General features: G+C 38.7%; 1 protein-coding gene across 1 annotated transcript in view; it reads left to right on the top strand.

Moving 5' to 3' along the window:
- KPNA1 (karyopherin subunit alpha 1) overlaps positions 1 to 16,583 on the top strand; it is a 69,395-nt gene that overhangs the window by 15,291 nt on the left and 37,521 nt on the right. Inside the window, exon 2 of the mRNA XM_079704672.1 lies at positions 11,708 to 11,841. Within this exon, the coding sequence (XP_079560798.1) occupies positions 11,713 to 11,841 (129 nt within the window). The 5' untranslated portion in view covers positions 11,708 to 11,712. The remainder of the gene's footprint in view (positions 1 to 11,707; positions 11,842 to 16,583) is intronic.

A 16,583-nucleotide genomic window follows, 5' to 3' on the forward strand; every position in this document is an offset into this window, starting at 1 on the left:
TGCCTGGGATTGGGGCAAGTGGATTTACTAGAAAGGGACCCGACAGAATTTTTTGTAGTGAGGAAAATGTCTATCTTAATTGTCGTGATATTTACTTAAATGGCAAATTTTACTCTATGTAAATTACACCTCATTAAACATGACCCTTTGAAAAACCCCCAGTATAAAGAGTGTCAGCTGAAGTATCAGAAACAGAATTCAGTGATTGATTTAGAATTCAGAATTGATCTAATTCAGTGGCTGGCTTTAAAAAATTAACATATAGTAATGAATAATTTTCCTATAAACAAACAGTAGCCAGTTAGAATATAATGGAAGGAAGCATCACATTTATCATTGTAACAAAAGAGATAAATGGAAGTACGTATTTAATTTCTGACCAAGAAGATACAGTATTATAAAGATGTTTCCTTAATCTGTGAATTGAATGCTATCTGAATATCAAAGGTTTTCTTTTTCCCCCCTCTTAAGACTGAAGGGATTATCTGGACCAAGGGTTCTCATTTTCTTTTGGTCTCAGAACTTTACACTTATTGAGGACCCTGAAAAACCTTTATGTTTTTGTGTATCTGCAAAATTACTGCATTAGAAATAAAAACAAAATTTCAAAACACAGGAATACACAGCAAACATCCCATTAGGCACCAGACTGATGATGCTATCACATCACCATGCCTCTGAAAAACTTACGAGTGAAAATGAAAAAAGCATATAACTAAGAGTATTATGAAAATAGTGTTCATGAGAAGCATTTTTTTCACATATCACATTGTCAAATGTGGAAAACTTTGATTCAGTCGTGGGTTAGTGATGATGGTGATGGGGAACTGTTAACACTCATATTCACTGGTACATTGGTGCAATATTTTAGAGGGAACTTTGACAATATCAAAATTTTTTTTTTCTTTAATTTATTTTTTTTTGCTTTATAACAAATTTAATCAGTTATACATATACATATATTCCCATATCCCCTCCCTTTTGCGTCTCCCTCCCACCTTCCCTATCCCACCCCTCCAGGCGGTCACAAAGCACCCAGCTGATCTCCCTGTGCTATGCGGCTGCTTCCCGCTAGCTATCTACCTTACGTTTGGTAGTGTATATATGTCCATGCCGCTCTTTCACTTTGTCACAGCTTACCCTTCCCCCTCCCCATATCCTCAAGTCCATTCTCTAGTAGGTCTGTGTCTTTATTCCTGTCTTACCCCTATGTTCTTCATGACTTTTTTTTTTCTTAAATTCCATATGTATGTGTCAGCATACAGTATTTGTCTTTCTCTTTCTGACTTACTTCACTCTGTATGACAGGCTCTAGGTCCATCCACCTCATTACAAATAGCTCAATTTCATTTCTTTTTATGGCTGAGTAATATTCCATTGTATATATGTGCCACATCTTCTTTACCCATTCATCCGATGATGGACACTTAGGTTGTTTCCATCTCCGGGCTACAATATCAAAATTTTAAGTGAACATATTTTTGACCTTGACCTTCCACTGTTTAGAATTCATTCATGGATACAATTGCAAAATATGTACAAATACATGAAAAAGAATATTGGTTACAGCATTATTTGTAACAGAACATTGGAGTCAAGCTTAGTTGTCAATTATGTGTAGAGTCTAGTTATTATGCTACAAAAATTAATTACTATATTGTTAAAAATGATAAAGCTTTATAGGCGTTGGTATGGAAAGTTGTCAAAAGTTGAAGCAGGGCTTCCCTGGTGGCGCAGTGGTTGAGAGTCCGCCTGCCGATGCAGGGGACACAGGTTTGTGCCCCGGTCCGGGAGGATCCCACATGCCGCAGAGTGGCTGGGCCCGTGAGCCATAGCCGCTGAGCCTGTGCGTCCGGAGCCTGTGCTCCTCAACGGGAGAGGCCACAACAGTGAGAGGCCCACATACCGCAAAAAAAAAAAAAAAAAAGTTGAAGCAAAGTGCAGAACTGTGTATAGAATTGTTCTGTCAGTATACAGTAATAACCAAAAGGATGTGTATGTGCTTGTATAACCACTTCTTGAAAGGATATACAGAGAACTTGATGGTGGTCACCTTTAGAAACAATGGGGGAGGTACACTTTCATTTTTCTTTTTATACCCTTCCATACTGTTTGGATTTCTTTTTTTTGAAATGTTTTGAAATTCAAAGGCACAAGTGCACTGTATGAATGGTAGGTAGAAATTGTTAGAATGCTGGAGCCATTTGTGAGTTCTTGGATACCGAAATCTAACCAAACAAGTAAGAAAGAAAAAGAAAACCAAGAGGCCTTTGCATTTCTCTTGTTACCTACCTCTTTTAAAGAACAGTTTCTCTAATCAAACATGACTTAACTACTGTTCTCATCAGTTGTTCTTTCTAACATCTGTGCCTTTATTTTGTACTCTTCCCTGTTTCATGGGTCTTTCTCTTTTAGCCTCAACTGATGATTCCTATCTATCCCTCACAACCTAGCTGAAACACCATCTTCTCTATGAAGCCACCCCTGATGAGTTTTGTCAGACAGGATCTTTTTTTGAACCTTTAGAGCTATTTATAGCCATTTCTTCACTACACAAATATCAGGTATGATCTATATATGGGTCAGACAGTGGAAGTACGCTTTCATATGTTACTTCTCTTTACCTTATAAGGTATTATCTCCATAGTGCAAATAAGGGAAACCAAGATTAACAGAAGTTTAGTTTAGTACCTTCCCTACATCTTGGTGCTAAGAAGTAAATTTGAAAATAGGGCTTCAAGGCCAGACATCTTCTCTGGACTTGCTTCTTACATCACTTTAATAAAAAGCAAATGAATAATTAATTTTTGTGTGACCATTTCTTTCCTTCTAGAGTTTTTGTAGTTTAAAAATTTTTTTGAAATAATTTAAAGCTTACAGAATAAATGTGCAAAGCCCTCCAGTTTACCTTTCATCCACATTCCCCAATTGTTCATTTTACCTTTTGCTCCATTTGCTTTATCATTTGTTCTCTCTGTATATGTGTACTATGTTCCCAACATTGCCTTTCTTTAACTGCTTGCCCTTCCAGCTCCATGTTGAATCTAGGCTTCCAATTATTTAAGTCTGATTGGTTTAGGTCATGTTAAACTTTATCCAGGTCTTGCCCTGTTACTATACTACTATACATTTAACCAGAAACTTCATTGCAACACTGTTGCTGTTATGCTATATTGTGATATTTCAGAACCAAAATGCTGCCTGCCTCAGGAATCCAACTCTTCTCTGTGTCATTTCTCAGCACCATTAGTTATGATTCCTTCAGAATTATTTGCAGATTCTCATCTGCATTGCACCAATCTTTCAGTCCAATCTGACAAAATACCACTGGGTATATGTATTAGTCTGCTTGAGCTGCCATTAAAAAGTACCACAGATTGGGTGATTTAAACAACAAAAGTTCATTTTCTTATGCTTCTGGGGGCTTGAAGTCCAAGATCAAGGTTCCAGCAGGGTTGGCTTCCGGTGAGGCCTCTCTTCCTGACCTGCACATGACCACCTCCTGTTTCCTCACATGGCTTTTTCTCTGAGCACATGGCGGGGGGGGGGGGCGGTGCAGTGGGCGTAGATAGAGTTCTCTGGTGTCTCTTCCTCTGATAAGGACACCAGTCCTATTGGATTAGGGCCCCATCCTTATGACCTTAATTATCTGTGAGCCTCCTGAATCCTTACCTATAAAGGATGAGAATAATAATTCTTGCCCTGTAGGTTTTTTTTTTAATTTTTTTTAAGAGATTCAGGTAAAATAGGTGATGTGACACAGCACAGTATAAATCAGTGATTCTCAAACCAGGCTTGCATCAAAGTCATCTTCTTAAAAATAACTGTTTCTTTGACTTCCAGTCTGATAGCATAAGAGCCCTGCAGGTCTGCTCCCTAGTATAACTGAGGAAAACTATTAAGAAACAACTATTTAGAGCTTTGGAAATGGTCCTAAGGTATACAGTAAATGCAGAGCTTCTTGTTGGAGCAAAGGTTTTCTTTCTGGGAGAAGCAGGACATCAGGATTTCTCATCCCACCCCCAGCTGCCTGCTGTTACGGCTAAGTTTTGGGAAAATGTGTTGGAGAGGTAGGGGGCTACCGTCCAGTTGCCACTTGTGGAACAGAGGCTCTACCTTGGTAACAGTTGCTGAGCATACTAGAGAACAGATCACCTTTTCCCTGTCTTACAAGATGGTAGCTCCATGTCAGGAGAGACAAGCTGAGAAGACCTCAGGTTGCTACCTATCCCCCGCAAAATACTCAGTTGCTAAATGGGTTGTCACTCAGAAGAGTGTGCTGTTGTCCACACCTTCATCTTGAGAGCCCTGGTTCAGAGATTTTGCTTGGGGGTAGGGGTGAGAAGCAAGTCATGGAACAGATAGCTCCTAATCTCTTCCTCAAGGAACTGACTTCATTTGCAGTAGAGCTGGAGAAGTTCAAACCTAAGGCTGCTTTCAGAAACAGTGGAGATTGTGGTGAAAGGCACTTGGGAGATTTGTAGATTCAAAAAGATCCAGGCTAAACTGCAGGCCATTGAGCTTGCAGCAAGAACTGGGATAAGAGACAGCTGGAAGGAACCTTCCTGGGGACAGAGTTAATGTCAAACACTGACCTGAAACTGCTCCTTCTAAGGAGCCTGAATTTGATTGGATTCCTCTGCAGAGCAATTTATGCCTGAAGCCATCGTTTAAGTCAGTAGAGCAATCAACTGGCAGTTAGTGGAGGTTAATAGCTGGGAGTAGTCAGGGAAAGTGAGTCCTGACAGATTACTGTATGGCAAGATGACTGTGGGCATATCCAGGTTATGAGGACCAGCATCAGAGGCTTAACACTGCAGGGGGCTGGGTGTGGGGTGGGAAAGTAGCCTTCTTTAAAATAAAACAGCAAGTTACTAAACAAATAAGCAAATAAAAATATAAAACCTCATGAGTGGGGGAGTATACCTAGAGTTGCCACAGAGTATTATATAAGATGTTGAGTTCCCAATAAAAAGGTAAAAGATGTGCAAACAAAAACAAAACCCAGGAAAGTATGGCTAATACACTGGAAAAAGACAACAGAAACTGTCTGTGAAAGAGAACAGATGTTGGATGTAACAGACATAGACTTTGAAGTACCCATTATGAATATGTTCAAAGAACCAAAGGAAACCTTCATTAAAGAAGTAAAGGAAGGTATGATGACAACTAATATCAAATAGAGACTATCAATCAAGAGACAGAAATTCTAAAGAAGAACCAAATGGAAATTCTGGAGTTGAAAAGTAACATAACTAATGAAAAATTAGTTATAGGGGTTCAATAGTAGATTTGAATTGGTGGAAGAATGAATTAGCAAACTTGCCAATAGATTGATAGAAATCCAAGGAAGGGAGAGAAAAAAATGAATAAAATTGAAAAGAGCCTCAGAGAAATGTGGGGCAACCTTAATTAAGTGCACCACGGTATACATGAGAGTACTAGAAGAAGAGGGGAGAAAAAAAGTGGAAAAAGTATTCAAGGAGATAATGGCTGAAAAATTTCTCAAATTTATTGAAAAACACTGACCTACATATACATCCAAAGAGCCCAAAGAACTTCAAGTAGGATTAATGTAAGAAAATCTGCAAATGGACATATCAGTGTGAAAATGTTGAAAATCAAAGACAAGGAGAGAATCTTCAGAGCAGCAAGAGAAAGACAGCCGATTACTTACAGCCGACTTCTCATCAGAAACAATGGAGTCCAGAAGGTGGTAGAATAATATTGGGTTGGCCAAAAAGTTCCTTCGGTTTTTAAGTAAAAATAAAGGATACATTTTTCATTTTTACCAAGAGCTTTATTGAACAACGTATGCACCATTTTGTTCCACTACCTTCTGCCATTTTTCAGGCAACTTCATAATTCCATCTTCCTAAAACTTTTTACCTTTTTGAGCAAAGAACTGTTCCAGGTGCCTTTTACAGTCTTCCAGGGATTGAAATTTTTTCCATTAAGACAATTTCGTAAAGACTAAAATTAATGGAAATCCAAAGGGGCAAGGTCTGGTGAATACGGCGGATGAATCAAAACTTCCCAGTCAAGCTATAACAGTTTTTGCCTGGTCATCAAAGAAACATGTGGTCTTACATTATCCTGATTGAAGATTATGAATTTTCTGTTAACTAATTCTGGATGCTTTTCATCAAGTGCTGCTTTCAGTTGGTCTAACTGGGAGCAGTACTTGTTGGAATTAATCATTTGGTTTTCTGGAAGGAACTCATAATAAAGGACTCCCTTCCAGTCCCACCATATATGTAACATCAGCTTCTTTGGATGAAGACTAGTCTTTGGTGTGGTTGGTGGTGGTTCATTTCGCTTGCCCCATGATCTCATCCATTACACATTATTGTAAATATCTACTTTTCATCATCTGTCACAATTTGTTTTAAAATAGTATGTTTTCGTTACATTTAAGTAGAGAATCGCATGCAGAAATACTGTCAAGAAGGTTTTCTTCACTTAACTTAGTGGAGCCCAAACATCAAAGCGATTAATAGCCAAGCTGATGCAAATGATTTTCAATGCTTGATTTGGATATTTTGAGTATGTCGGCTGTCTCCTGTGTGGTATAACGTTGATTGTTCTCAATTAATGTCTTGTTTTGATCTCAATTTCAACTGGTCTACCCGACTGTGGAGCATCATCCAGCGAGAAATCTCCAGCATGAAACTTCACAAACCACTTTTGACATGTTCGATCAGTCACAGCACCTTCTCTATACACTGCACAAATCGTTTTTTAGTGTTTCAGTTGCGTTTTTACCTTTCTTGAAATAATATGCTGAAAATGTTGCTTTTTTCCCTCCATCTTCAGTATTAAATGGCTACACAAAAATTCACCAATTTTGGTAAGTTTTTTTTTTAATGCACGCTGATATGACAGCTGTCACAGTATAATTTAACAAAATTGTTTCGAATGAAGTTAAAGACAACTAAGCGCTACTAGAGCCAGCATACGGAAAAGACCACTGAACCTTTTGGCCAACCCAATATATTCCAAGTACTCAGAGACAAATACTGTTAACCCCAATTTTTTTATATCCAGCAAAGCTGTCCTTTAAAAATGAAGGTAAAATACTTTGCAGATAACAAAAACTGAGAGACTTTGTTACTAGCAGACTTGCCTTGCAAGATGGCTAAGGGAAGTTCTTTAGGCTGAAAGCAAGTGACTGCAGATGGTAATTTCAATCCACATGAACAAAGAGCACCAGTAAAGGTAATGATGTAATTTAAAAAGAGAGTGTATAACCACATATATTTTTCTCCTTTTTTCTTAAAACTGATTTAAAAAGCAGTTGTGTAAAATAATGTATATACAGTAAGTTCCCTACATACGGATGAGTTCTGTTCCAAGAGCATGTTCGTAAGTCCAATTTGTTCATTGGTCCAACAGAGTAAGCCTAGGTACCCAACTAAGAATCAGCTATATAGTACTGTACTGTAATAGGCTTATAATACTTTTCACACAAATAATACATAAAAAAACAAAAAAAGAAAACTTTTTTTTTTTTGCGGTACGCGGGCCTCTCACTGTTGTGGCCTCTCCCGTTGCAGAGCACAGGCTCCGGACGCGCAGGCTCAGCAGCCATGGCTCATGGGCCTAGCCACTCCGCGGCATGTGGGATCTTCCCGGACCGGGGCACGAACCCGTGTCCCCTGCATCGGCAGGCGGACTCTCAACCACTGCGCCACCAGGGAAGCCCAAAGAAAACATTTTTAATCTTACAGTACAGTACCTTGAAAAGTACAGTAACACAATTCCACAGCTGGCATACAGGGGCTGGCATCGAGTGAACAGGCAAGAAGAGTTACTGACTGGAGGAGGGAGAGGAGATGGGAAATGGTAGAGCTGAAGGATCATCAGCAGTAGGAGAAGGAGAGCAAGCTGCAATTTCACTCACACCTGACATTGATGGCACATGTTCTGATTCCTTGCTGGATTCAATTCTATCTTCCCTCTTGAAAAAATGACCCAGTGATGTCTGGGTAGCTCTTTTTTTTTCTCATCATAGGTGACACGGTAGCACTGGATTGCATTCTGAACAGCTGCTGCAACCTTCGCGTACTGTTCTACATTTGGGTGCCGTGCCTCAAAAACTAACTGTGCCTCCTCAAATAAAGAAAATGCCTTTGCTGTTTCCTGCATCGTGAATCTCTTCGGTTCTTCAGTTACTTTTTCTTCCTCTTGTCACTCCACTCTCTCAATATTTTTACTTTCGTTTCCATTGTTATTGCTTGGTGCTTCTTAGCGGTACCAGCTACATCACCGCTGCTTTTATGCTTGCTTCTGGACATCCTGGGCTTGAAATAAAGATACTGTACTACTGTACTGTATACAGTACTGTACAGTAAAGTATACAGAAGCACAAGCACTTGTAGAGGATGCATGCTCGTGACAATTTACACCAGACATGAACTAGCTTACATGATTAGACATGCAAACGCATGTTTGCATCTTTGAAAGTTTGCAACTTGAAAATTTGTGTGTAGGGGACTTGCCGTAATGTATTCTTGGGCCTATAGAAATGTAATGTATTTGAAATGTATCTGCTAATAACAGCTCAGGAGGTGAGTGGGAGCAAAACTATCTTAAGCTAAGGAAGTAATTGTAGATAATAAAGTAATAATTATAACTGTGTTGTTGGATTTGTAACATTAACATATAACAATAATATGATAAAATGGGGGGAAGGGAATAGAATTATATAGCATAACATTTCTATATCTCATTGGAATTAAGCTAGTGTAAGTCTGAAGCTGATTCTAAGTGAAAGTGTATGGTAAGCCCTTGAGCAACTACTGGGGAGAAAAAAACTAAAAAAATACAGTAAAAAAAATCACTAAAGAAATTTAAGTGCTTCATTAGAAAATCAGTGCAAAAGAAAGCAGTAAAAGAGTAATAAAGGAATGAAAGACATGAGACAGAAAATGAAAAATGGAAAAGCAGTCATCCAACTATATCAGTAATAACACTAAATATGAATTGATTAAACAGTCTAATTAAAAAGGCAGAAATTGTGAGGCTGAATCCAACTATATGCTCTCTATAAGATACATACTTTATTTATTTATTTATGTTTGGCCACGTCACAATGTGGGATCTTAGTTCCCTGACCGGAGATTGAACCCATGCCCCCTGCCGTGGAAGCGCAGAGTCCTAACCACTGGACTGCCAGGGAATTCCCTGAGACATACTTTAAGTTTAAAGATACAAATACACTGAAAGTATAAGGATGGGAAAAGATAAACAAGTAGCAACCACAAGGAATCTGGAGTGGCTATACTAATATCAGAAAAATTAGACTTTAAAACAAAAAAGGTTACTAGTTTTGAAAGAAACAAAACTATCTCTGGCAGATGACATGATCTTCTATGTAGAAAATCCTAAAGAATGCACTAATAAAATAGCATTAATAAACAAGTTCAGTTCAGCAAGGTTGCAGGATACAAAAATCAATGTATAAAAATCGATTGTATTTATATAGATTTGTCATGAACAATCCAAAAGTGAAATTAAGAAAATAATTCCATTTATGATAGCATTAAAAAATACTTAGGGGCTTCCCTGGTGGCGCAGTGGTTGAGAGTCCACCTGCCGATGCAGGGGACACAGGTTTGTGCCCTGGTCCGGAAAGATCCCACATGCTGCGGAGCGGCTGGGCCCATGAGCCATGGCTGCTGAGCCTGCGCGTCCGGAGCCTGTGCTCCTCAACAGGAGAGGCCACAACAGTGAGAGGCCCACGTACCGCAAAAACAAACAAAAAAAACCCTTAGGAGTAAATTTAACAAAAGAAGTGTAGAACACTCTGAAAACTACAAAACATTGTTGAAAGAAATTAAAGATCTAAGTAAAAAAAAAAAATTGTGTTCATGGGTTGGAAGATTTAGCATTAAGGTGGCAATACTCCCCAAATTGATCTACAGATTCAGTGCAGTTCATATTGGAATCCCAGCTGACTTCTTTGTAGGAATTGACAAACTGATTCTAAAATTCACATGGAATAGCAGTGTATCAAGGTGAGTCAAAACAATCTTGAAAAAGAATAAAATAGGACTCACACTTCCTGATTTTAAAACTTACTACAGAAAAGATAAGATTGTGTGGAATTGGCACAAGGATGCACATATGGATCAAGGGAATAGAATCGAAAGTTGAGAAAAGTATAAATATGTGATTGATTTTCAACAAGCGTGTCAAGACTGTACAATAGAGAAAGAATATTTTTTTCAGTAGTGCTGGAACAGCTGGTAGCCACATGCAAAATAATGAAGTTGGACCTTTACCTCAAACTACATAGAAAAATTAACCCAAAATGGATGACAAACGTAGATGTAAGAGATAAAACTCTCGAACTCTTAGAAGGAAACTGAGGGTTAAGAATCCCAAAGTATGGCACTAAAAGCACTGAGCAACAGAAAAAGAAATTGGTTAATTTGGATTCCATCAAAATTAAAAACTTTTGGTGCTTCAAAATTCATGAGAGGGTTTTAACAGTAGATTTGACCATCAAGAAAGTGAAAAGACAACCTATAAAATGGAAGAAAATATTAACAAATCATGTATCTGACAGGGACTTCTATCTAAGGAACTCTTAACAGCTCAATGGTAAAAAGACAACACAATTTTAAAATGGGCAAAGAATCTGAATAGACATTTTTTATGGAGGATATGTAGTTGGCAAATAAATATGTTAAAAGACATCTATCCCACTAGAATGGCTAGAATCAAAAGGTTGTGATACTTTGCTCTACACCTGAAACTAATACAATATTGTAAATCAGCTGTATTTCAGTTTAAAAAAAGTTGTGATAGCAGGTGTTGGTGAGGATATGGAAAAATTGGCAACACTTGTATACTGATGATAGGAATGTAAAATGGTGCAGCCACTTTGGAAAAATAGTCTGGCAGCTCCTGAAATGATTAAACAGAGTGTATAGGTATATACCCAAGAGAAATGAAAACATAAGTCTGCATAAAAACTTGCCGACAAATGTTTATGGAAGCACTAGTCATAACAGCCCAGAAGTGGAAAGAACCCAAATGTCCATCATTTGATGAGTGCATAAATATAATGGAGTATTTCCATACAATGGGATGATATTATTCAGCCAAAAGAAGGAATAAAGTACTAATATATGCTGCAACATGCATGAACTTTGAAAATACTGTGCTAAGTTGAAGAAGCCAGGCACAGAAGATCACACGTATTCTATTCACATGAAATTATACCGAACAGGAGTGATAGCTTTTTGAGGTGGTGAAAATGTTTAAAAATTTACTGTGATGTTGATTTGCACATAATTGTGAATATACTAAAAGACACTGAATTGTACACTTTAATAAAGCTGCTAAAGTAACCATTTGACATTCCTGTGGGGTGGGTCTGAGCATGTATATGTTTAAAAGATTGAGCTATTGGGCTTCCCTGGTGGCGCAGTGGTTGAGAGTCCGCCTGCCGATGCAGGGGATACGGGTTCGTGCCCCGGTCTGGGAAGATCCCACATGCCGCGGAGCGGCTGGGTCCGTGAGCCATGTCCGCTGAGCCTGTGCGTCTGGAGCCTGTGCTCCGCAACGGGAGAGGCCACAGCAGTGAAAGGCCCGCGTACCGCAAAAAAAAAAAAAAAAAGATTGAGCTATTGAAGTAACAGAGCTCTTTATATTCAGCTGAGCTCATCTGTTCCCTCCCTCCCTCTTATTTTTGTAGAAGTCATGACTACCCCAGGAAAAGAGAACTTTCGCCTGAAAAGTTACAAAAATAAGTCCCTGAATCCTGATGAGATGCGCAGAAGGAGGGAGGAAGAAGGACTGCAGTTACGTAAGCAGAAAAGAGAAGAGCAGGTAAGTCCTTTACCTTTAATTAATTTCTCTTAAAGAACTTAATGTTTCTTTTTAATCCTGACAGCACTGTCCTGTATTTTAATTTTAACAATGTTTAATATATATGTTTGTGTGGTGTATATCCCCCTCCCAACTATAAAATCAACATGTTTTAGGGGTAGGGGAGTGGAGGTAATGAAAAGCAGAATACAAGAATGAAGAAATCTCTCAGGTTCTCATGTTCCCAACTACTATTTAATATTTTGGGGCTTCCCTGGTGGCGCAGTGGGTGAGAGTCCGCCTGCCGATGCAGGGGACACGGGTCTGTGCCCTGGTCCGGGAAGATCCCATATGCCACGGAGCGGCTGGGCCCGTGAGCCATGGCCGCTGAGCCTGCGCGTCCGGAGCCTGTGCTCCACAACGGGAGAGGCCACAACAGTGAGAGGCCCACATACTGCAAAAAAATAAAAAATAATAATATTTTGGCCTATTTTATTTTTCTAGAGCTACAACTTCTTTAAGATTTTATGTGTTTATTAATGAATTCTCAAGTGACCAACAGAACATTGCTTTTCATTCTGAATTTTAATTTGAAAGTTTATAAACATGTACAAAAATAAAGAATGGATAATGAACCTCATCAACCCACCCTTTGGGTTCAGTAATTATCAACAGTTTGCTGTACTTGGCTTTGTGTCTTTCTATCTTTATGTTTCTTTATTAGGTAGTATTTTAAACAAAATTTCAAGGAATAAGTCTTTTCACCCCTGAATTTTGTATTATTCATAAGGACATTTAGGACAAGGATTTTTGATCATTTTTAACCTGAGAATGTCTACAGGGGAATCTGAGACTCACCTTCACTTTACCTTTCTCTAAAAACGCTTGGGACAAGTGGTCCATCCCTTTTGGCAAGAAAATTTAAAGGCAGAACACTTAGGTGACTTTTTTTGCTAAGGCTTGAGCTTGGAAGGACCATTTGACCCCCACACTATGAAAGCTCCATAAAAGGCAAGTGAATGAGTCAGAATCCTTCATACCTGAGAAATAAGGCAATTTGTTATAAATAGTTTACAGTTATAGTGAATTATTCAACATACACTGTTCTTTTGAGTAACACTGCACTAGATAATCCAATTATTTGAAGTCCAAGAGTGCATTACAACCTCAGTGTTTTATTTGTTTGGGCTGTAGATGTTTGAATCACTTTATTGTTATTACTATTGGCGGGAGGGCAATGAGTTTGTAATATTGTAAAAGAGTTTATATTAAGTGCAGCAAATTAAGTTATGAGTTCTTAACATTCTGCTTTACTGTCTTGGAAAGCAATCACTTATTCATAAAAGGATGAGTTTCTCTTGGTTTCTTGTTGCATCTTTATTCATCTCTGTCTTATTCGAAGTGGAACCTTTTCTTTGCATGAGCTTTTATTTAGCTTCTATTTTGGGGGTAAATTTCAGGTATTACAACAGCATTATTATATATTTATATTTACATGTAAATGTGAATACATGTATGTACGCACACAAGCACAAGTATAGGTCTGAATATAACCACTAGCCTATACATTATATTTTGCATAAAGCCATTTGAAGATGTAGTAATGACAGTCTGCCATTAACAGTGTTTATTTTATACTGTTTCTGCTTGGTGACAGGGAATTCATGTTATTAGACTTCATTGTAAAATTTATATAAACAAAAAATAAGTTTTTCATATTCAGTTGACGGAAGGCAGATGCTCTGTCAGGTCGCAAGTATGGCCCCACTTACCTGACTAAAAACATTTGTAGTTGAAGTTCTGTCATCTTCATTGTATGAGTCTGAAACTGTGCTAGGGCTTTAATAGGTTTCTGTGATAAGTTTCTGGAATATTGCTCTATTTAAAATCTTAATTTTGTTGTTTCATATGTGCCATCTTATGTAAGGAGAACTGGTAAAGCAAATCAGGCTTCTTAATATCACAGCAGTACTTGTTTCACACCTAATTTGTAAAATAGTAAACATCAGTAATATACAGATTCATTTAGGTACTGTTTATCTTTCCACAGTTGCTTAGTCATCTATCTGGAAAAGTCACAGGCTTAGGCCAGCTGTGCAGCTAGATTCGAGGGTAGTACAGGAATTGATGCTGCCAAGTACACAAAAGATAACTGCATCTTTTAGTGCTTTCCTTTCAGCAGACTAGCACTTAATATTTGTTATTTAGGCAGCACTGTATAAATGACCTTTATTTATTTGACACCAGCAGACCAAACTAAAATTTATTTTTTTGGCAAAAATTTTACTAGTTGATGTCATTCTGATTGAGCCAGTTTTATAATTTTTATGTATAAAAAGATGAGGGCTTCCCTGGTGGCGCAGTGGTTGAGAGTCCGCCTGCAGATGCAGGGGACGCGGGTTCGTGCCCCAGTCCGGGAGGATCCCACGTGCCGCGGAGCGGCTAGGCCCGTGAGCCATGGCCGCTGAGCCTGCGCGTCTGGAGCCTGTGCTCCGCAACGGGAGAGGCCACAACAGTGAGAGGCCCGCATACCGCAAAAAAAAAAAAAAAAGTTTATACAAAAGATGAAATTTGGGGCTTCCCTGGTGGTGCAGTGGTTGAGAGTCCGCATGCCGTTGCAGGGGACATGGGTTCGTGCCCCGGTCCAGGAAGATCCCACATGCTGTGGAGCGGCTGGGCCCGTGGGCCATGGCCGCTGAGCCTGCACACCCACAAAGGGAGAGGCCACAACGGTGAGAGGCCCACGTACCGCAAGAAAAAAAAAAAGATGAAATTTGCATTTACTATTAAAATATTTTGAATTAAGCAGACTTGCTAACTCAATATGTGTAGGTAACATAATGATGCTAAAAAGTTTGTAAAAACCATAGTGATAAAGAATGGAGGCTTGATTGATGTTTTTAGTTACAAGAAATATTTTGTGAAGTAAACAAGTTGATAAAACTTGTGGACAGCCAACTTTTCCCACTGAATAACTTGTTTACAATTTCAGTCAACATGTAGTTTGTACATGGTGTACAAATCATGATTATTTTGGCCGTTTTTGTCTTTTTTAAAACCTATTTTTTTTATTAGTTTCTGCTTTATAACAAAGTGAATCAGTCATGCATATACATCTGTTCCCACATCCCTTCCCTCATGCATCTCCCTCCCTCCCACCCTCCCCATCCCACCCCTCCAGGTGGTCACAAAGCACCGAGCTGGTCTCCCTGTGCTCTGCGGCTGCTTCCCACTATCTATCTACCTTACGTTTGGTAGTGTATATATGTCCATGCCTCTCTTTTGCTTTGTCACAGCTTACCCTTCCCCCTCCCCATATCCTCAAGTCCATTCTCTAGTAGGTCTGTGTCTTTATTCCCGTTTTACCCCTACGTTCTTCATGACATTTTTTTTTTAATTCCATATATATGTGTTAGCATATGGTATTTGTCTTTCTCTTTCTGACTTAACTTCACTCTGTATGACAGACTCTAGGTCTATCCACCTCATCACAAATAGCTCAGTTTCGTTTCTTTTTATGGCTGAGTAATATTCCATTGTATATATGTGCCACATCTTCTTTATCCATTCATCCGATGATGGACACTTAGGTTGTTTCCATCTCCAGGCTATTGTGAATAGAGCTGCAATGAACATTTTGGTACATGTCTCTTTTTGAATTATGGTTTTCTCAGGGTACATGCCTAGTAGTGGGATTGCTGGGTTATATGGTAGTTCTATTTTTAGTTTTTTAAGGAACCTCCATACTGTTCTCCATAGTGGCTGTACCAATTCACATTCCCACCAGCAGTGCAAGAGAGTTCCCTTTTCTCCACACTCTCTCCAGCATTTATTGTTTCTAGATTTCTTGATGATGGCCATTCTGACTGGTGTGAGATGATATCTCATTGTAGTTTTGATTTGCATTTCTCTAATGATTAATGATGTTGAGATTTCTTTCATGTGTTTGTTGGCAGTCTGTATATCTTCTTTGGAGAAATGCCTATTTAAGTCTTCTGCCCATTTTTGGATTGGGTTGTTTGTTTTTTTGCTATTGAGCTGCATGAGCTGTTTATAAATTTTGGAGATTAATCCTTTGTCAGTTGCTTCATTTGCAAATATTTTCTCCCATTCTGAGGGTTGTCTTTTGGTCTTGTTTATGGTTTCCTTTGCTGTGCAAAAGCTTTGAAGTTTCATTAGGTCCCCTTTGTTTATCTTTGTTTTTATTTCCATTTCTCTAGGAGGTGGGTCCAAAAGGATCTTGCTGTGATTTATGTCATAGAGTGTTCTGCCTATGTTTTCCTCTAAGAGTTTGATAGTTTCTGGCCTTACATTTAGGTCTTTAATCCATTTTGAGCTTATTTTTGTGTATGGTGTTAGGGAATGATCTAATCTCATACTTTTACATGTCCCTGTCCAGTTTTCCCAGCACCACTTATTGAAGAGGCTGTCCTTTCTCCACTGTACATTCCTGCCTCCTTTATCAAAGATAAGTTGACCATATGGGCGTGGGTTTATCTCTGGGCTTTCTATCCTGTTCCATTGATCTATCTTTCTGTTTTTGTGCCAGTACCACACTGTCTTGATTACTGTAGCTTTGTAGTATAGTCTGAAGTCAGGGAGCCTGATTCCTCCAGCTCCATTTTTCGTTCTCAAGATTGCTTTGGCTATTCGGGGTCTTTTGTTTTTCCAAACAAATTTTGAAATTTTTTGTAAAACCTATTTTTTTGAGACAACAAGGATGGACTTTGAAGGCATTATGTGGAGTGAGATAAGCCAGACAG

This window comes from Hyperoodon ampullatus, assembly GCF_949752795.1.
Source record: "Hyperoodon ampullatus genome assembly, chromosome: 5".
Lineage (NCBI taxonomy): Eukaryota > Metazoa > Chordata > Mammalia > Artiodactyla > Ziphiidae > Hyperoodon > Hyperoodon ampullatus.